The sequence below is a fragment of the Desmodus rotundus genome, chromosome 3 (genome assembly GCF_022682495.2).
Source record: "Desmodus rotundus isolate HL8 chromosome 3, HLdesRot8A.1, whole genome shotgun sequence".
NCBI classification, from domain to species: domain Eukaryota; kingdom Metazoa; phylum Chordata; class Mammalia; order Chiroptera; family Phyllostomidae; genus Desmodus; species Desmodus rotundus.
This window is the reverse complement of record NC_071389.1, coordinates 180,338,093-180,357,321: the sequence shown is the minus strand read 5'-3', so window position 1 is coordinate 180,357,321 and position 19,229 is coordinate 180,338,093. Positions and strand designations below refer to the sequence as shown.

At 54.8% G+C, this 19,229-nt stretch overlaps 1 protein-coding gene across 2 annotated transcripts; it reads left to right on the top strand.

Annotated features, from left to right (window-relative positions):
• The first annotated feature begins 303 nt into the window (after window positions 1-303).
• On the top strand, window positions 304-15,454 carry PTPN6 (protein tyrosine phosphatase non-receptor type 6). Of its 2 annotated transcripts, none has more exons than XM_024579402.4 (16): window positions 304-612; window positions 5,553-5,675; window positions 5,889-6,083; window positions 8,566-8,755; window positions 8,913-9,029; window positions 9,136-9,249; window positions 9,595-9,691; window positions 10,091-10,170; window positions 10,370-10,519; window positions 11,821-11,952; window positions 12,073-12,227; window positions 13,955-14,022; window positions 14,132-14,283; window positions 14,382-14,473; window positions 14,865-15,006; window positions 15,260-15,454. In XM_024579402.4, the coding sequence occupies exons 1-15, from the start codon at window positions 599-601 to the stop codon at window positions 14,977-14,979; spliced, it is 1,794 nt and encodes a 597-aa protein (XP_024435170.1). In that variant the 5' UTR covers window positions 304-598; the 3' UTR covers window positions 14,980-15,006; window positions 15,260-15,454. The 2 variants fall into 2 exon arrangements, with proteins under 2 accessions (XP_024435170.1, XP_024435171.1); XM_024579403.3 differs by lacking the exon at window positions 304-612 and adding an exon at window positions 5,273-5,465.
• Window positions 15,455-19,229: the final 3,775 nt, after the last annotated feature.

Sequence of the window (19,229 nt, the reverse complement as noted above, 5' to 3'; positions counted from 1 at the left end):
CAGATCCTTCCTATACTCTTGTTGGGCCCAACCCTGGTACAAGGCAGGGTAGGAGGTTGGGCCGGCCCCTCAACGTCCTGGGTTGGTAGGCCTGCACAGGCAGCACCTCTCCTGAGGAGTGGGGCTTTCTGGGCTTTTCGTGAGGCCTGTTGGTGGCTGTGGACCAAGAGGCTCCCCATTGGTTGGTGTTCGATTGGCCCGGGTTACTTCCTGGTCTTTGCCCCCACCCGCCCTCCTGCTGCCCTGTCAGCTGGAGCTCCAGGTGGAGCTCCAGGTGGCTCCTCCCCTCCCAAGGGAAGGAGGCCCTGGACAGGCAGGCGGCAGCCCTGGACTCCAGACCAAGCAGTAGAGTTGGAGGGAAAAGCAGGCTGCTGTGGGTGGTCTAAGGCCAGCTCCACCCCACCTGTTCCTTTTCTGGGGATCATTAGTCCAGAAGCTTGTTTCTGCTGTACAATTGGCCCAGTGGATAGCATCGAGGAGGAAGTGGCTGAGTTAAGAGCATTTTTCACCAGGTTTGGGCCACTACACAGCTGCACCTTGGGTTCAGCCCTGCCCTTTGTGGCCCGCTGCCTGTGACACCCCCATCCCTCAGGGGGAGATGCTGTCTCATGGGTAAGTCTCTTGTTCCACCTGAGTGCTGCAGTCTCCGGTTAGTTTGGGAGGAAGGGGCAAGTTTCATGCTCATTCCTGACAGGTGTGTGACCACGAATGCAATTTGTCACTGCTCCTTGCCCTGGGTCTGCATCCAGTTTTGAGGAACTCCAGTTTCATCGTGCTCCTGGTGGTGGGCTCCCCCTCTTCTCCAGCACTATTCCCCAGACAGATGTGTATTTTTCACCATTGCATTTCTCTCTCCAGCCTCTGGTCCCCTGATTCTGCCGTCTGCTCAAGACCTGGTCCCCTGGGTAGCCCACATCACTTGTAATATAATGTGACTGAAAGGCAAACCGGAGAAGGTGTGCCTTCATTCCACTTTCTTTCAGCTCCCCTTCCCTTCCCCTCCCCTGCATCATTCATTCAACGGATACATGGTGAGTGTCTGTTACGTGCCTGGTACTTTTTAAGGTGCTGGCAATACTGTAGCATGGTGATTTTCAACCTTTTTCATCTCAGGGCACACACGAATGAATTACTAAAATTCTGTGGCACACTAAAAAAATACGTTTTTTGCCGATCCGACTAAAAAAATAGGTATAATTTTGACTCATTCATATTGGACAGTTATTGTTGTGTTGGCTGTTGTCATTTTTTAAAAATTGACAATCTAAGGGAAAAGAGGTCAGTGGCCCTGACTACATAGTCAGTTACTGCATGTTTTAAAACTTCTGCAGTGCACCGGTGTGCATATCCCCGCTCTCACAGAGCTTCATTTCGTGGGAGGCGACACACCACACAAAGGACACAATAGACAGGCTAATGTCAGATTCTCAGAGTGAAACAAAACAACAGGTGACGAGCTGCTGCTTGAGGAGCAGCTTGAGGGGTCAGGGAGGGCTTTCCTGAGGAGAGGACTAGCTGAGACCTAGAAGAGCCAGCGCAGCACCCTGGGCAGAGGGAATGGCCTTGCTGTGGGAACAGCGACTTACGGACAGTGCCTGAAGTAAACGAGTGGAGAGGAAGGCAGGGCGCAGGCAGACCTGTTAGAGTTTGGATCTGACAGTGAAGGCCTGCTTGAGTGTCGGTGGGTTGGTGGGTTGGTCGCCCCTTCTCTTCCACCTGTGCTGCCTTCCCCAGTGCATGCCCGGTCACTCTCAGCGGTTCTTATCCAGTCTATTGGTTTCCATGCTGCCTTTTACTTTATTATTTTATTTTATTTTTTGATGTATATTGATTAGTTGCCTCTCAACTGGGGACCTGGTCTGCAACCCAGGCATATGGCCTGACTGGGAATCCAACCTGCGACCTTTTGGTTTGCAGGCCAGCGCTCAGTCCACTGAGCCACACCAGCCAGGGCTACCCACCCTGCTCCCTTTCATTCTCCTGTCATGGTCGTTTTCGTAGCAGGTGGGTGGTAAAGCCTCTCCTGGTGCAGAACCCTTCCTTGGTTCCTCAGCCTGGTCTGGAAAGATCCTCTGCAACAGGTCCCAGCCTCTCAGAGCAGCTTTGCAGCAGAGGGCTGGCTCTCTCACACCCAGCCCTGCTCAAGTGGGTCCTGCCCCTGCCACCTTGGTGCTGCCTCCTGGGAGTGCCAGCCTTCTAGCTTCCCCCGAGGGCCATGCCAACACCTCTCCACTTCCCAGTGAAGCTTGCTCCAGCAGTATGGTCAGTGTGCTGGGAAGGACAACTGGCTGTGGTGTCAGACAGCCTTGGTTCGTCCCCCTTCTCTCTCATGAGCTCGTCACCTGGGCAAGTTATTTAACTTCTTTGAGCCTTCATTTTTGTTTCTAAAATGGGCTAATGACACCTACTAAATAGGGTTGGCATATGGATTAATTTGTAATGTAGAAGCTGTTGGAACTAAAACCCTACTATATATCAGTTTTTTTGTATTAGTATTTGAGAAGTATCGTTAAGCCCATTTTTCAGGTGCGGATGCTGAGGCTTGGGGAAGCTCAATCACTTTCTTGAGATTATTTTGCCATGTTCACTCTTCTAGACTGACTCTTTCTGCATCACCACTGATCTCTGTCTGTCTCCCTTTATCTCCCTGCTTCATAAGTGAATAGTTTTTTCTTCGGAACCGTTAGGCTCTTACTCTTGTAACTCTCAGCCTCCTTGAGCCTGTTTTCCTCCCTTAAAAGAAAAAACCGGGGAAAACAATCCTGACGTCACAGGGACGCGCGAGGCCCAGGCAGGACTGCCAGCACCGAGTGCTTCTGCCAAGGGAAGGGGGGGTGGTTGTTATTTATTCTCCTGTTAAGGGGACATCAGATTCTGTACATCTTCCCTTAGTGTCTGTCTTCTGGCTTGACACCCTTCAGAAAAATTCCTGCCTCTTCCACGGGTCAGAGCCTAGCTAGTTTCTTCCTACCAAGTGGGGTTGAGCCCCAGAAGGACTTTGGCCTGGGGCTGGGATGCAGCGGGTGTTCAGTACTGAGCATGGACCTCCAACTTTGTGTGGGTCAGGATGGGGCGTCCATGCGGGTATCTGGAAGGCAGCTACACTCACCACTATACCACCAACACAACTCCATGTGGGTATTTGTGCCGGACACGGAGCTGCATGTAGTTGGACTGTGTGCGCATAGATGGATGGTGTGTGTGTGCATGTCTGTATATGACAAGCCAGGGGTATATTTGTAGGACCAGAAGCTGGACCTGTGACCATGGAGGTGCATGGGTATTGATGAGCTTGTTTATTGGACATGCACTCTATGCAAGGCATTGTGTAAGCTTTGAGCACTTGGAGGTAAGCAAGACTGGCAGCGGCCCCCTGTGGCAGAGTGGACCGTGCAGCCGCCCTTCTTGCCCCTGCTGTGGGCATGAGAGCTCATGGTCTTTCAGTGTAGCTGTCTAAGACTGAAGGGTAGTTAGTGTTAGGCCATGCAATAAACAGACTGAGCAAGTCCCCCAGGTACCAGAAAGGGGGGATAAAAAGCCCTAGGGTGAACGTTGAGGTTTGATGTTTCAAAAAATGCTATAGTAGTCATCATAGGAAAAATAGACTTTTGTTGGGCTTTAACAGTGTTATTTATTTTTTCTTATTTTTTTTAAAATTAGGTATGGTATACACAGTGTGTGTGAATATTAAGCACACAGCCCGACGAGCCTCAGATTAACACATTCTCATGTAGGCACTACCTGAATCACGAAGTAGGGCATTACCAACACCCCAGACCTTCCCTGGAAATTGCATTCTCCCAGTCAGTTTATTTTTATTATTTTAAAAAATATTTTATTTATTTTTTAGAGAGAGGGGAAGGGAGGGAGAAAGAGAGAGAGAGAGAACATCAATGTGTGGTTGTCTCTTGTGTGCCCCCTACTGGGGACCTGGTCCACAACCCAGGCATGTGCCCTAACTGGGAATCGAACCGGTGATCCTTTGCTTCACAGTCTGGCACTCAATCCACTGAGTCACACCAGACAGGGTGAATTTATTTTTATAAAGGTAATGCATGCCCATGCTACAGTTTTCAGAAAGGTATAAGGGAGAAGTCAATGTCCCTCCCAGCCCTCTCCTCCAGCCAGCCCAGTCTCCCTCCCTAGGGGAAGCCATCAATATGACTCTCTTTCATATTCTTTTTTGGGCGTCTTTCATCTCATTTTGGTTGGGCGGTGTTTGTACTGGAATCACACACAGAGAGCATCACAGGCTTTTAGTGTGTATGGCCGCTCAAGGTCAACCAGCCCTGAGAATATCAGGCATGGCAGGGACCTTGGCCCCAGGCCCCAGGAGACACGTCCCTGGTTGTTCTGGGCTCTGGCTGATTCACACCAGACCCACTTGGCAAGAAGCTATGGCTCAGGCATAGGGTGGTTGGACCCAAGGGGCCTGGCAACTCTGCCCCCACCTGCTGCCCCCACTCTGCACCCCCTTAGGGCAGGGTGCGGGCAAAGGCCTGAGGACAAGAAGTAGAAAATGAGAAAGTTTGACAGGCTGCACAGGGGCCATTTTGTCCATCCCTGTGCCTCAGTTGCCCCTCTTCATCTGTGTGTGCCGGGAAGGCAAGGGCACCACTTCTTTTGTAAGCATCTGCGTGTCTTGCCTCTTAGGGACTCTCCCCCTCCTGCTGCAGCCTCAATGGAAGAAGAGGCTCCCAGCTCTGTTTTTTGAAGCCCAGAGATCCGGCGTACAGTAGCTGAAATCACTGGCTTTAGAATCAGACAGACTGGTTTTGCTGTGACACTGCCACTTACTGACTGGGTGACCTCGGGCAAGTTCCCTCCACTCCAGCGCCTCAGGTTCCTTGTCTATAACATGGGGATAAAGAGAGTACCAGCTTCAGAGAGCTGTTGCGAGGGGTAATTCAGATAAGGCCCCTAAAGCAGTGCCTGGCGGACAGCAAGCTTCCAGTCAATGGCAGAGATCGCCATGACCATTACTGTGAGCTTGGACCAGGGAAGGCCGTGTGGAGCAGTGAGAGATGGCATGTCACCCACACTGGATGAGGTGACTGTGTGGGGTTACATGTATGGAGCATGACCTTTGCTTGCGGGGCACAAGGCACACATGTGTCCTTATTTGTGCAATGCCATGCTTCTGAGGCCTTTGATGGCAGACGTGGGAAGTGGGCCCCATCCCCACCCCCATCTCCACTGGCTCTGCTTCTCTTCCCTCTGCTCTAAAATGAGAAGTACAGTGAGTTCCCCCAAGGGGGCCGCGCCCCTTCCTGTCCCCGCCCTGCCGGCAGCCCTAAGCCATTGGAGTGGCAGCCCCAGAACCAGGACTACAGGGGTGGCGAGGTGGTCTGGGTGCCGAGGGCTGCAGTGGAGGTTTACCCCTAGCGTTCTCCACTTGCCCTGACTCCCGGCACCACCTCGTTCCCTGTACCCCTTTCCTCTTGGGGAGCCCCCAGGATGGTGAGGTAAGGGCCTGGGACCCATGGTAGGCAGGAGGCATGGGTGCCCTGGAGCCCATGCGACCTCTCCTCACCGCCTCCTGGGCCTCCCAGGTGGTTTCATCGAGACCTCAGTGGGCTGGACGCAGAGACCCTGCTCAAGGGCCGAGGTGTCCACGGGAGTTTCCTGGCTCGGCCCAGTCGTAAGAACCAGGGCGACTTCTCCCTTTCCGTCAGGTAGGTGGCCCTCAGCTCCACTCAGGACGAGTATTTTGGCAGTTTATTCCGGTTCCCTCATGGCATTGCCAACTCCCCAACCCCCAGAGCCGGCATGCCCCTGTCCCTGTATTTGTCCACCCCATCCTGTGTGTGCCCCATACTCAGCCCATCCCCCAGCCCTCCCCACCTCTATTCCTGCACCCATGGGCCTCACTCCCTGGTGTCCTGCAGGGTAGGGGATCAGGTGACCCACATTCGCATCCAGAACTCAGGGGATTTCTACGACCTGTATGGAGGGGAGAAGTTTGCGACACTGACGGAGCTGGTGGAGTACTACACGCAGCAGCACGGCGTCCTCCAGGACCGCGATGGCACCATCATCCACCTCAAGTACCCGCTTAACTGCTCTGACCCTACCAGTGAGAGGTGAGGGGCTCTGCTTCCACCCCCACCTGTCAGCGCCTTCCCCATCCTGGCTCCTCTGTGGCCTTCTTTCTTCCATGTGACCCTGGGGCCGTGTCTCCGAGGACTAACCTCCCACCCCTTCCCATCAACCCCTGGGGATGCAAGAGGTTGCCTTCTTCAGGGTCCCTGTCAGCTGAAAACCCAGGTGTTACTGGTGACAGAGAGGCTGCTCCTTGTGGCCAGCTTTGTTGTTAGAAAGCTCTTCTTCCTTCTATGGAACTGAATCTGACTTCCTATAACTATTCCCTCCTCCAGTACAGGTTAATACAGGGAGAGGTGGATATTGAGAAGGAGCACAGGGACTAATGTCTATGAGGACACTTACTGCCTTATCTCAGCAAACCAGAGGGAATGGGTCCACCTTGGGGCTGGGTTGGGTGTCAGTGTGAGGTGTAGTCACATGTACAAGGGCCTAGCACCTGGGCACAGGGTAATACCCAAGGCATTTCCCTTCCGTCCCTTTGGCTCCAAAGATGTGGTCCCAGGCCTGGGCTGGCCATGCCCCAGGTGGTCTCCTTAAAGTCTGGGTGGGAGGTGGAGACACCTGAACACTCAGCATCCCAGGTGGCTCCTTTTGGCAGCTATCTCAGTGAGAGCTCCTATTAAGGTGAAGGGCAGCTGAAAAAGTCTAGGAATTTTTTTTACCCTCACACTCCAGGGGCCAAGCCAACTTGCCCTTGTACGATTGTTGAAATGATTCTGAACTTGATGCTGTCAGTTTTCAGTGTTACTGAGATACTTGCCTCCCAACTTGCATCAGTATTTTTGTTCAAGTCACTGATTAAAACTTAGAACTGGATGAGATAACATGCAGGCCCCGTGTCCCACCACTAAGAGACCTCTCTCCAGTCGCCATGAGGCTACTGATCCACTTCCTTTGAAGCCACGACTTCTAGGAGAGAATCCTCAGCGTCGATGATCTTGCTCATCACTGCCCTCCTCAGTTCTTTCCCACCCTGTCCCTCTGTCTCACCTGCAGCACACATGGGCGTTTGTCACCCACACCCTCTGAACTTCTCATGTCCTCTCTCCACCCTTGTCCACAGCCATTCTCTGTCCTGCCAGGAGAGAATGGGGCAGCCAGACCATAGAGAAGCAGTAGGTTGGGTCTGATCTGGGAGAGAGAGAAAGGAGCTGAGTAAACCCCCCTGGGAAGGAGGCTGAGGCCTGGGTTCACATCACTTGGGAGAAACAGGAGAAGAGCAAAGCTGGGGCCGGGGGTAGTTAAGACTGGAGAAGCTGACTCGAAGAGCCCTTTTGGTTACCCATGCCTGAACGCCTGGGCTCACCCCTGACCCTGGACGTGTGTGGGAGGCTCTTTCTCAAAGTCTCTGTCTGTGTCCCAGCCTTGACTGCTGCCCCTCCTCCTCCTCCACAGGAATTTGCATTTGTCCCCTTGATGGCTAGCTCTGTGCCTGTGGTCAGCCTGACATTTGCATGGAGACTTCCTCATCCTGGGGCCTGGGGGGAGAGGGCTAGACCCCTCCTCATTGCCCTAGCACCCTAGCCTGTCCTTAAGTAGTGGGATGGAATGGCCCAGGGGTGGTCCAGGGGACTCTGGAGGTCTCTGAGCTGTGGTCTTCTCTGGGCTGGAGTGAGATGGGTGAGGCAGATGGGTCCCCTCCCTCTTCCCCCCTTCCTTGCGGTTGGAAAATGCCCCCCTCCCGAGGTCCCTCGGCTGAGGAAACCTCACAACCTCACTTCTCACTCTCTCCCCAGAAGGAGTTTTGTGTTTTTTCCATCACGTGGTTTCCTGTGGGGCTGGGCATTGTGGGGCTACAGTTTCCTCCTGGGAAGGGGGTGTGCTTTGGGGAAAGGTCCTAGTTCTGCTTTTTGCCCCTTTGAGCACCTGTGAGCCCCTCTGAACCCCAGTTTGCCTTTCAATGGCATTATCCCTAGTCACCCCAGAGCCCCCTAAACCACTCTTCCCAGTGGGCTGTCTGTCATCCCCGCCTCCCTGGGGGAGTTCTCCCCCATCATGCCTCCCTGGTGACTTCCGTCTCTCCCATCTCCATGGCTCTCTGTGGTTTGACCTTTGCATTTCTCTTACTCCCTGTTCTCTTTCCCTAGCTTAGCCCTGTCTTTGATGGAGACTCTTGCTGGGTTTCTCCCCTCCAGATATTCTGGATATAGCCTGCCTTTCTGCTTTGTCTGAAACTTCCAGAGGTGGACCTGGTTAGCACTCCTGAGGCTTGCCTTGAAGGGCCTCGGGCCAATTGGTAATCACCAGCCTCAGTTTTCTCATCTGGAAAATGGAGGTGGTACCTACCTCTTTGTGTTTTTGTGAGTAACAGACCTAAATATCATGGTGGGTTTGAAAGCATCTAGCACAATGCCTAGCATATCACAGATACTCAGTTTCCCTGCCCCTCTCTGTGAGCATCTCTGCTTAGTAACTGCCCCTTGGCCCAGGACTCATCTTTGCTGATGCTGCCTTTTCTAGGTGGTACCATGGCCACATGTCTGGGGGGCAGGCGGAGACACTGCTGCAGGCCAAGGGTGAGCCCTGGACATTTCTCGTGCGTGAGAGTCTCAGCCAGCCTGGAGATTTTGTGCTGTCCGTGCTCAGTGACCAACCCAAGGCTGGTCCAGGCTCCCCACTCAAAGTCACCCATATCAAGGTCATGTGTGAGGTAAGGCATTCGGGCAGTGGGGGAGGAATCTTACTGGGGCTCTCATCTGTGCTCATAGCGTGGGCGGTGGGGAGGATCAGCCAGGCTTCCGTCCAAGGCTGGGGGTAAAGGGAGGGAGACTCAGGCCCTATGGGTGGCCTGACTTGGTATCCCTCAGGGCGGACGCTACACGGTGGGTGGTTCAGAGACCTTTGACAGCCTCACGGACCTGGTGGAGCATTTCAAGAAGACGGGGATTGAGGAGGCCTCGGGTGCCTTTGTCTACCTGCGGCAGGTGAGGGGTGGGCCTGGCTGCCTCCTTCCTCCCCCTGAGCAGTCCCTCAGCCCCATGAGCCTCTGAGATCTGGAAGTCGCTGACTTCTCATCCTTGCCCTCCCCAGCCATACTACGCCACACGGGTGAATGCGGCTGACATTGAGAACCGGGTCTTGGAACTGAACAAGAAGCAGGAGTCGGAGGATACAGCCAAGGCCGGCTTCTGGGAGGAGTTTGAGGTGTGTGGTGGGGGCCATCGAGGTGTCTAGCATGGGGTGGAGAAAAACCTCTCTCTCCACCCCTGATGCTGATATGCCCCATTAAAAAAAATTATTGATTGAATTTAGAGAGAGAGAAGAAGGGAGGGAGAGAGAAACATTGATTTGTTGTTGCACTTATTTATGCATTCACTGTTTGCTTCTTGTATGTGCCCTGACAGGGGACCAAACCAGTAACCTTAGTGTATAGGGATGATGTTCTAACCAACTGAGCTACTCTGCCAGGGCTGATCTGCCCCATGTTATGTCCACCCGCAGACACCCCTCTTGGGGGCTGATGCTCCATTTCCCCCTCTCTCCCCTCAGAGTCTGCAGAAGCAGGAGGTGAAGAACCTGCATGAGCGGCTGGAAGGGCAGCGGCCAGAGAACAAGAGCAAGAACCGTTACAAGAACATTCTCCCCTGTGAGCACCCCCACAGCCTCCATCTCCATTGGGAGCAGGAGATGCTCCCAAGCAGCATCCATTCACCCAGGAGATTCTCCTTCCCTCAGCCAACCTCCTCCATCATAGTGTCTCTACGCCCATCTCAGGGGGTCTACCCCCCACCCACACAGCAGAATCTCCTCTCCTTCAGAAAGCCTCTGCTCCTCCCAGTAGAGCCTCCCGCACCCACCACTGTCACCACTGTCCTTCCTTTGAAACCTCCACCCCAACTCCTGCAGGTGCCCTGCCCGCCCAGAGTGCTCTGAGAGCCTCATGGCTTCTCAGACAAGAATAGCCTGTGAGTGTAGGAAGGGTCTGACCCGGGGGCTGATGAGTTCCTACTGACCCAGGCCCTTCTGGCCTCCTCTCTGCTCACAGTCGACCACAGCCGAGTGATCCTGCAGGGACGTGACAGTAACATCCCTGGGTCTGACTACATCAATGCCAACTACATCAAGGTCAGTGCTGCCCACAAGTCACACAGGAGGAGAGGCTGGGCCCTGGGGATTCCCCATCTCAGGGGGCCACCAGGTCCAGAGGTGTGTGGGCAAAGTCAAAGCTGATGACTTGTGTGGCTGAGGGTGGTGGGGGCAAAGGGCGTGTCCTGAGCCAAGAGGCCCACAGTCCTGATGTATGTCTTTCTGCACTTGCATCCAGAACCAGCTGCTAGGCCCTGATGAGAATGCTAAGACCTACATCGCCAGCCAGGGCTGCCTGGACGCCACGGTCAACGACTTCTGGCAGATGATATGGCAGGAGAACAGCCGTGTCGTCGTCATGACCACCCGGGAGGTGGAGAAAGGCCGGGTAGGACCGGGCTCCTCGCTGCCCTCTGACCCCCACACCCCCTCCCCAGTACTCATTGTTCACCATCATCAAAGCAAAGGATACCAGGGCAGACAGGCACCTCAGACAGCAAGGGTTCAACCCGCCTTGGGAAACAGGCACAGAGACAAAGTCTCGGGTTCACTCTTGACTCTCAGATCCCTGCTTCCAGCCTTGGGCTCTCCTGACTACCAGACCCAGGTTTTTTTTTTTTTTTTTTTTTTTTAATTTTGAAAACTTAATTGATTTTAGAGAGCAAAGAAGGTGGGGGGTAGGGGGAAGAGAAACACCAATTTGTTGTTCTACTTATTTGTGAATTCATTGGTTGGTTCTTGTATGTGCCCCGACTGGGGATCCAACCCACAACCTTGGTGGATCAGGACGACGCTCTAATCAACTGAGCTGCCCAGCCAGGGCTAGACCCAGGTTTTAAATGCGGCTTCTGCCTTAAAGTGTCCTGAAGCAAACATTCTGCCTGCCCCTCCTCCATCTGTCCCCATGCAGTCGAGAGCCCCTCTTGTCCCCTCTGCCTTATAAATCTCTCTGGGATTGGCTCCTGCCTCTCACCCCTGCACTGCAGAACCCTTTGCACTGTAGTCAAAGGGATCCCGTCCAAATCACGAACTGTGTCACGTTGCTCTCTCGCCGAAGACCCTTCAATGGCCCCTAGTCGCCTTCAGGATAAAGTCGCACTCTAAGACTTGGTGCTTAAGGCCTGGCGGCTTCTCTGCACCACCCACTGCTTCCAGTGGGCCAGGCTCTTTCAGGTTTCTGTGCCTTTTTGCACAAGCTCACTTGCTGCTAGGAAATGACTTCCTCTCCCTGCACTATCTCTGCCTGACAGACTCCTCATTTGTGAAGACCCAGTTCAAATGCTCCCTCCTCCGTGAACCATCTCTGATTTCCTCCATAACCTAGAGGGAGAATTAGCCTCTGTCTCCCCCACGCTCCATGTTTTCCCTGTCTACCTGTCTCTCTGTGAGCTCCTGGAAGCCCAGGGGAGCACACTGCCTCTTACTTGTGTTTGTAACTCCTGCCTTGTTTGCACAGCTTCAGGTGCAGTGTGTGTGTCAACCAATGTGTGTCGAATGACTTGTAAGGTTAGGTGGCTGATCAAGCCTCAGCACTGGATCCTAAGACTCTGACTCTTGGCCAGTTCATCCATTCATCTAAGAGATGTTGACTGGGCCGGCACTGGGGCTTGGGACCTAGGACAGGGCCCAGAGTGCCCAGCCTCACGCCTGCTTCTCTGCCTCATTCTCCACCCCCACCTTCCCTTCCAGAACAAATGTGTCCCATATTGGCCAGAGGTGGGCACTCAGCGTGTGTATGGACCCTACACTGTAACCAGCTGTGGGGAACACGACACAGCTGAGTACAAACTTCGCACCTTACAGGTCTCCCCGCTGGACAATGTGAGTGTCCCCTACCGCCGTCCCCTTCCGGGCCCTCCTCAGACATGTTCTCTTGCCTGGTTTGGGAGGGATGGAGCCATGTGTGGGAGCAGGGAACACTGATTCTTGTACTCTGTCCAGGGGAACCTGGTGCGGGAGATCTGGCACTACCAGTACCTGAGCTGGCCTGACCACGGTGTCCCCAGCGAGCCTGGGGGTGTCCTCAGCTTCCTGGACCAGGTCAATCAGCGGCAGGAAAGTCTGCCTCATGCAGGGCCCATCATTGTGCATTGCAGGTGAGAATAATAATAAATAGATTAGTAGTGACCACAAAAATAGTAGCTGGCAAGTAAATATTGCTGAGTGCTATGAACACTGTAAGCAATTTACGTATTAACTCCTTTATTGCCTTCCCTTTCCCCCCAGCCTCTTGTGGGCTCCCTGGGGCTCCAGATCCATGGGTGAAATGTAGCTTGAACCAGCCTCACTGTCTGATCCTGTGCTTGGGGCAGCTTTCTCAGAGACCTCCCTGAATGTGCCATCTTGTCCAACCCTGCCAAAGACAGATGAAGAAACAGACCTAGCCAGTGGGTCAGGGGTCCTTGTCTCCGTTTTCTCGTAGCCCATTTTCTCTTGGCCCCACCACCCTCCATGCAGAGTCAGCGTGGCTCCCCATCCCTTCTCTTTTCCCACCTGCAGCCCTGTGAGTGGAGGGCTTTTTCATTGCCGCTCCCAGTATCCCCTCCCCAGCCAGTGCCCTCCCACTTGGACTGAGTGTGCAGGGGCAGGTGATATCTTCAGGAGGGGCACATACATCACTGGCTCCAGTGGAGACCCTCAGGTTCATGATCAGATCCCATTCCTTTTTTTGGGGGGGGTCAGTCAGCAAGCAGGAGCAGGTCTGAGGGGCAGAGTCCCGCAGACGGGCTGACCCAGCTGGCCTGGCCCGGGTGGGTGGGGGGCAGTGGGCACAGGGCCTGGGACAGAGACTGCTGGTTTAAATTCCTGCTTCTCCACTCACCGGCTGGGTGACCTTGGACAAATTACTTCACTTCTCTGACCCTCAGCTTCCTCATCTGTAGAAACAGGACCTCACAGGGCTGTGGTGAGGATGAAATGAGATTCTATCATTGTGTCTAGAATGCAGTGAACCCTCAAGAAACGGGAGCTGTCAGGGGGCGGGGAAATAGGAACCTGCTCTGTGCTCTTCTCTTCCCACTCCCTCCGTGTGAGCCAGGCTGTGAGGCCCTCGACTTCTTTCTTCCCACCAGCAAAAAGAAAGATGTGTGCTTTTCCTGGGGTAGGGCTGGGTGGCCCGGCTCTGGAGGTGCCCCCATACTCTGCTGGGAGGGGCAGACCCATCACCAGGAACGACCCTTCTGCTGCCTCCCACCCCCACACTCTCACTCAATTCTTGAAATCCCCATGGCCTTTATTTAGACGTTACAGGAAGGAAGTGGGTGAGGGGGGGTTATTTTTGACAATCTGGGTTTGAAATTAGCGCGACTCCGAGCACCAGCCTGACAGGCCCGGAGAAGGGGCGGGACTGAGGTCCATGTGGGGTCCTGAGGTTCCTGGGCTCTGTTTGCCCGAGGGTGGAGGCAGAGGGTGGGGGAGAAGGGAGACAGACCTGCTGCTGCACTGCTCCTCATGTCTCGTGACCCGTGTGGCCCCTGCACCCCACTGTCTGAGGGCTGCCCTTTTCCTGCCATCAGAGTCTAAAGAAAAAGGGAAATGAAGCCCTGAAGAAAGAAGCTCCAAATATGACTTAGGAGGGGAGAACGGGAAGACCTCCCTCAGGGCAAGGGTTTCAGAGAAGGTCCCAGGGAGGGGGGTGGGCAGGATGGCGGTGGGACTGGGGGTCCTGGGTCTTCCTGGGTTGGCAGCAGCCACTGGCCAGAAATGAGGATTCGTGGCAGGGAGTGGAGGAAGTGGAAAGAGAGTGATGGCTGGAGAGGAGCTCTGGGCCCCCTTCCTGGGGAGGTGTGGACTGGCCTCTGACGGTGCCCCCTTCTCTCCCCAGCGCGGGCATCGGCCGCACAGGCACCATCATCGTCATCGACATGCTCATGGAGAGCATCTCCACCAAAGGTGAGGGCTGCCGGGGGGTGCAGGTGGTAGGGTGGATGAGCAGCTCCTCATGTCCCCCTCCACCTGCTGCCACCTGCTGCCCTGAGGTTCAGCTGTCATCCCTGCACAGGGCTGGACTGCGATATTGACATCCAGAAGACAATCCAGATGGTGCGGGCACAGCGCTCAGGCATGGTGCAGACGGAGGCACAGTACAAGTTCATCTATGTGGCCATCGCCCAGTTCATTGAAACCACCAAGAAGAAGCTGGAGGTCATGCAGGTGCGTGCCAAGCAGGGCCTGGGGGTGCTGGGGAGGGCAGTGGGCATCACCTGGTTCTGCTTGAGACCAATGCCCTCCCACCATGCTTCTGCCTACAGTCCCAGAAGGGCCAGGAGTCAGAGTACGGGAACATCTCTTACCCCCCCGCCATGAAGAACGCCCATGCCAAGGCCTTTCGCACCTCTTCCAAGTGAGTGACCCCTCCCTGCCTGCCACCTCCCAGCATTCATCCCTTTCTCCTCCCCAGCTGGACCCTCTCTTTCCAGAGAGGGCAAGTGCAGTTGTTGAGGAGACCTGGGTTCAAGTTCAAGCTTGAACCTGTATTTAGTGTTTCCCGAGTGCCCTCCTTCTGTGTGGGGCCTGTGCTGGGTGCTGGCAATATATTAAGGTGTGAGATGGAGCCTCTGCCCCCAAGGAGCTGCTAGTCTAGTGTAAGGACAGTGACCAGATCTCCTCGATCTCCTGGCCTCAGTTTCCTCACCTGTGAGGCAGAGTGGTCCAGAAGGGGCTGCTGGTGCTGGGTAATGCTGCACTGTCTCCTGACCTGGGCCAACTGCCCACACTTGCCCACCCCACTACAGACACAAGGAGGATGTGTATGAGAACCTACAGAGTAAGAACAAGAGGGAGGAGAAGGTGAAGAAGCAGCGGTCAGCGGACAAGGACAAGAGCAAGGGCTCCCTCAAGAGGAAGTGAGCTGGGCACTGTCCTGAGGCAGCCATGGTATGGTCCTGCTGCCCAGGGCTCTGTCCTGCCCTGCCCTCATTGTCCCCTGACCATTCTATTCAGGGCTCTGCCCAGGGCTCCCCCCTCCCCTGCCCCCAGTGTCCTCTGGCTCTGGAGCTTACCCTGGATGGGTGGGTGGCTGCAGCCTCACTCTGCCCTTCCCAGCCCTCCCAAACCTGCTTTCCTGACCCCTCCCCTGGTTCCAGCCAGGCCCTCACGCCCTTACTCCCTGATTCCCTTCTCTCTGCAGCCACAGCCCTGATCTCTGTAGAAGCCTCCAGTGAACATCCACAGCCTGAGCCTAGGAGCTGCCAGCCCAACTCTGTTGTAATTTAAATGGTCGTGTCTGCACCTCCCTCTCCCAGACCCTGTATATAGCCCAGCAAGGCTCCCGGTGGGGCCAGACCCTTCCACTCCTGTAAATAAAGACCCTAGGATCACTGTGTGTGGGTCTCTAACTCTGTGCTGCCCGGTGGGAAGGGCTGAAGGGGGTGGAGGGACAGGTGGGCAGGGAGTGGTGTGTGTATGTGTGTGGGGGGAGGGGTGGCAAATATTTTCACAGTCAGGCAGACCTGGCTCTGGACTCTGCTTAACACACTGGGAGTGTGACTGCGGGCCAGGTTCCCCAGTCTCTGTCCTGGAAAGTGGAGGATGACCCTGACAGGGTGGCTGTGAAGATCACTGAGATGAGGCACAGAGATTGCAAGGGCAACAATAATTCATTACTCGTGTGCCGTGTGTCAGGCACTGTTACTTATTTTTTATTTTATTTTTAAAAAATAAATATTTTTTTGAAGATTTTATTTATTTATTTATTTTAGAGAGAGGGGAAAGGAAAGAGAAAGAGAGGGAGAGAAACATCAATGTGTGGTTGCCTCTCGCATGCCCCCTATTGGGGACCTGGCCACCACCCAGGCATGTGCCATGACTGGGAATCAACCTGGTGACCCCTTGGTTCACAGGCCAGCGCTCAATCCACTGAGCCACACCAACAGGGCACATAAATATATTTTTAATAAGAGTTTATTTGAGCCAAATTGACCACATATACCAGGGAGCAAGATCTCAAATGCTCCTGTCAGGCACTGTTTAAAAGACTATACCTATTTATTCAGTCCAGATACCTATCATTCTCATTTTAAAGTGAGGGAAACTGAGGTACAGATTCACTGTCTTGCTCAAGGTTGCAGGATAGTGAGCAGTGAAGCTAAGATTTTAATTCAGGCTGTCTGGCCTCAGAGCCTATAGCCCTGGAGAAGCCAGTGATTCCTTCTTTGTAGTAAGGCTTTATTTTAACTCCGGGGAGTCAAGCCTGTGGGAGTCCCCGCCCCACCCCGCTGCGCACGCTCAGGAGTAGGCACAGTTCTGAGGCGATGTTGGCTGTCCTGCATTCAGCATACACTTTCTTTTTTGAGCATCTACTGAATCACAGGCACTGGAGTCGTGCTGGGGGCCTGATGATGAACTTAGGAGAAGGGTAGGGGAGACAGATCCAGAGACAGTCCACAAACATAAGATAAATACAGAAAGGTATTAAGAAGGATGCAAACAAAGGAGGGAGGGAAGGAGGGGGCAGGGGTGGAGAGAGAGAGAGAGAGAGAGAGAGAGAGATCTCAGATTGGGCAACACAATAAGCTCCCTGGAGCTAAGGCTCTCCAGGGGGTGGGTGGGTGGGGCCATCACCTGTGGGCCTCAGGGCCCCCCTCCCAGCAACGCCCTTTCTGTCCCAGCTAGAGCTGCACAAAAGAAAGGTAGGCTCCACACCCTGTAACCGCCCTTGGGCTTGCTGCCCATGGCTGGGACTTGGACCCGGAGCCATGAGGTGGGTCCAGAAGCAGCTCTGCCTGACTTGGGTCCCTCTGGAGAACAGAGCATTTTCCACTGTCACCTCTCCCTGAAGGGCAACTGCAGGGGTTGAGCCTGTGAGGGCTGAAGGAGAGCAGCTCAGGACTTTAGTCGTCTAGGTCAGTACTGATGTTCCTGGCCAGCTCGGGCCTAGCTCGGGCCCCTCAGCAGAGGCGGGTACCCCAATGCTAGGGCCAGCCAAGGACAGGGAGGCGCCATGCTGGGGCCTGTCTGCCCTCCACGGGCAGGGATGCCCAGCACAGGTGGGGCATTAGGCCTGGGCACAACCCAACCCTACCAAGCTAACCGCAGGGATCTCTGGCTCTCCAGGTCTGGCCGTGGGCAGGGTCAGAGGCCTCAGAGGAAGAAGGTAGTTGGGGGCAGGAGTGGCTGAGGGGAGAGGCCAAGGAGGAAGGCAAAAGGGCCCAAAGACAGCCCTTTTTTTTTGTCCCTCTGGAGACTGACCAGTCTCTCTGATCTAGGCCTGGGGTCAGAGGTGGCAGGTAAGAGAGAGGACACGGCTAGGAAATGGTGGGAGGCCTACTAAGGTGGCTGGGAGTCAGAGGAGGCACATGGGCTGGTGCTGGGAGGCAAGGGGTTAAGGCAGTGGGGGGGCAGCCTATGGCAGGAGGACACACCTGTACGCAGGCAGGGGCGGCGGGCGGAGCCCAGGTGAGGAGCCTGCGCTGCCGGCCGGTGGAGAAGGAAGAAGGAAGAGTGGAGGCTAGGGCGGTGGTTGACTCCTGGGCCTGACTCCCCTTCCTCTCCTCAGCACTCACTCTCTGTGGGGCGGGTGGCCTGCTGACCTGGTAAAGGCCATCGGGAGAGGGGTCCTGAGGCTGAGCTGGGGACTGCAGAAGGGTGATAAGGGCCCGTGAATTGGTATGTGGGGGCTGGGACAGACTATGTGGATGGTGGGGGAAGGGGCTCAGAGGCAGGGAACAGGTGGGTTGGGGGCTGCTGAAGCTCTGCCTGGGCCTCAGTGGGTCAACTACTGGGGTGGAGCTGGTGGCGGGCTGCAGGGCTCACCTGGAAGTGTCCTCAGGGACTCGGGGGGCTGGGGGGGAAGGGAGCCAGGGCTCTGCAGCTTCTCCACAGGGAGCCTGGGCCTGGGACTGCCTGACCTAGAGATAGGCAGGTTGGGTGGGGGCCCCCGTCTTACCCAGCAGTGTTTGGGTGCTGGTTGGGAGTCTCTAATACTGCCGGGTAAAGATGGAGGCCCCTGTCCCTGTGTCAGCGGCATCTTTTACTCCAGGCCCTCAGCAGGCTGCAGCTGCTCCCCCCCCATTCCTGAGCCTCCCCACACACCCTGGAATCCCCTCCATCTTGAGTCGAGGGTGCTGCAAACAGAGTAGCTCTTGGTTGGCGAGCTGCCCACTGAAGGGACACAATAGTTCCGAGCCCCTCCCCCAACCTGAAGTGATTTGTCATCTGGTGGATCCAGAACCCACATCAGACCTTGAGCTGCGGACTGGCTCACGTACTCTCAAGAGACCTCACCTGGCCTGCAGCCAGGGTCCCTGTAGCAACTGGTCAGCTCCAGCCTGGAGCTGCATGTCGACCGGCTCTGGGTCCATCTTCCAGTACAGTGTTGGATGGTCTAATTGTGAAGCTCCTAACACTGTCTGGTAAAGATGGCCCCCGGGCCGGTTCCCTCGGCAGTGACCTTCAGGGAGCCCTGATGACCATGGAGGCCTTCTGACCAACAACCTCTGACCTTTACCCTGTGGCGGGGGGTGTAAATCACTAGGAAAAGGGAAACAATGGGGATGAGACAAAATGGCTGCCTCTAGGGCTGCAGCAGGATTTGAAAACATACTTGCTTTCTAAGAACCTCTACTCTTCCTGCCTTGGGAAACAGAATAAAGCGTGGAGGGGTATTTGCTGCAGACTGATTCAGGTTACTTGACTCATTTTTTTAAAAAGATTTTATTTTAGAGAGGGGAAGGGAGGGAGAAAGAGAGACAAAGATCGATGTGTCGTTGCCTCTCACATGCCCCCAACTAGCGGCCTGGTTCACAACCCAGGCGTGTGCCCCAGACTGGGAATTGAACCGGTGACCCTTTGGGTCTCAGGCCGGCACTCAATCCACTGAACCACACCAGCCAGGGACCATTTATTTGTTTATTTTTGTCTAATTGTCAATCTTATCTTAGGCTCCCAGCTCCTGAAGAGTGGGCCTGCCCCATCTCCCTGTCCCTTTCATGACTTCAACCTGCAGAGCAGGGACAATCAACCTACCTTCTCCAAAAATCTAAGAAGCTGAAGATGAGCCCAGTCCCTCACCCCACGAGACTCACCTCCTCTACCACTTTGTAATTCCTGTGCATGCTTTTGCCCCCAGTGCTGTCTCTCGGTTTCAAATCTCCCTTGTC

Coding starts and splice junctions, on each gene's coding strand:
- PTPN6 (XM_024579402.4), top strand. Junction 8,756..8,912: donor ATATCAAGGTCATGTGTGAG/GTAAGGCATTCG, acceptor GGTATCCCTCAG/GGCGGACGCTACACGGTGGG. Junction 14,474..14,864: donor GCCTTTCGCACCTCTTCCAA/GTGAGTGACCCC, acceptor ACCCCACTACAG/ACACAAGGAGGATGTGTATG.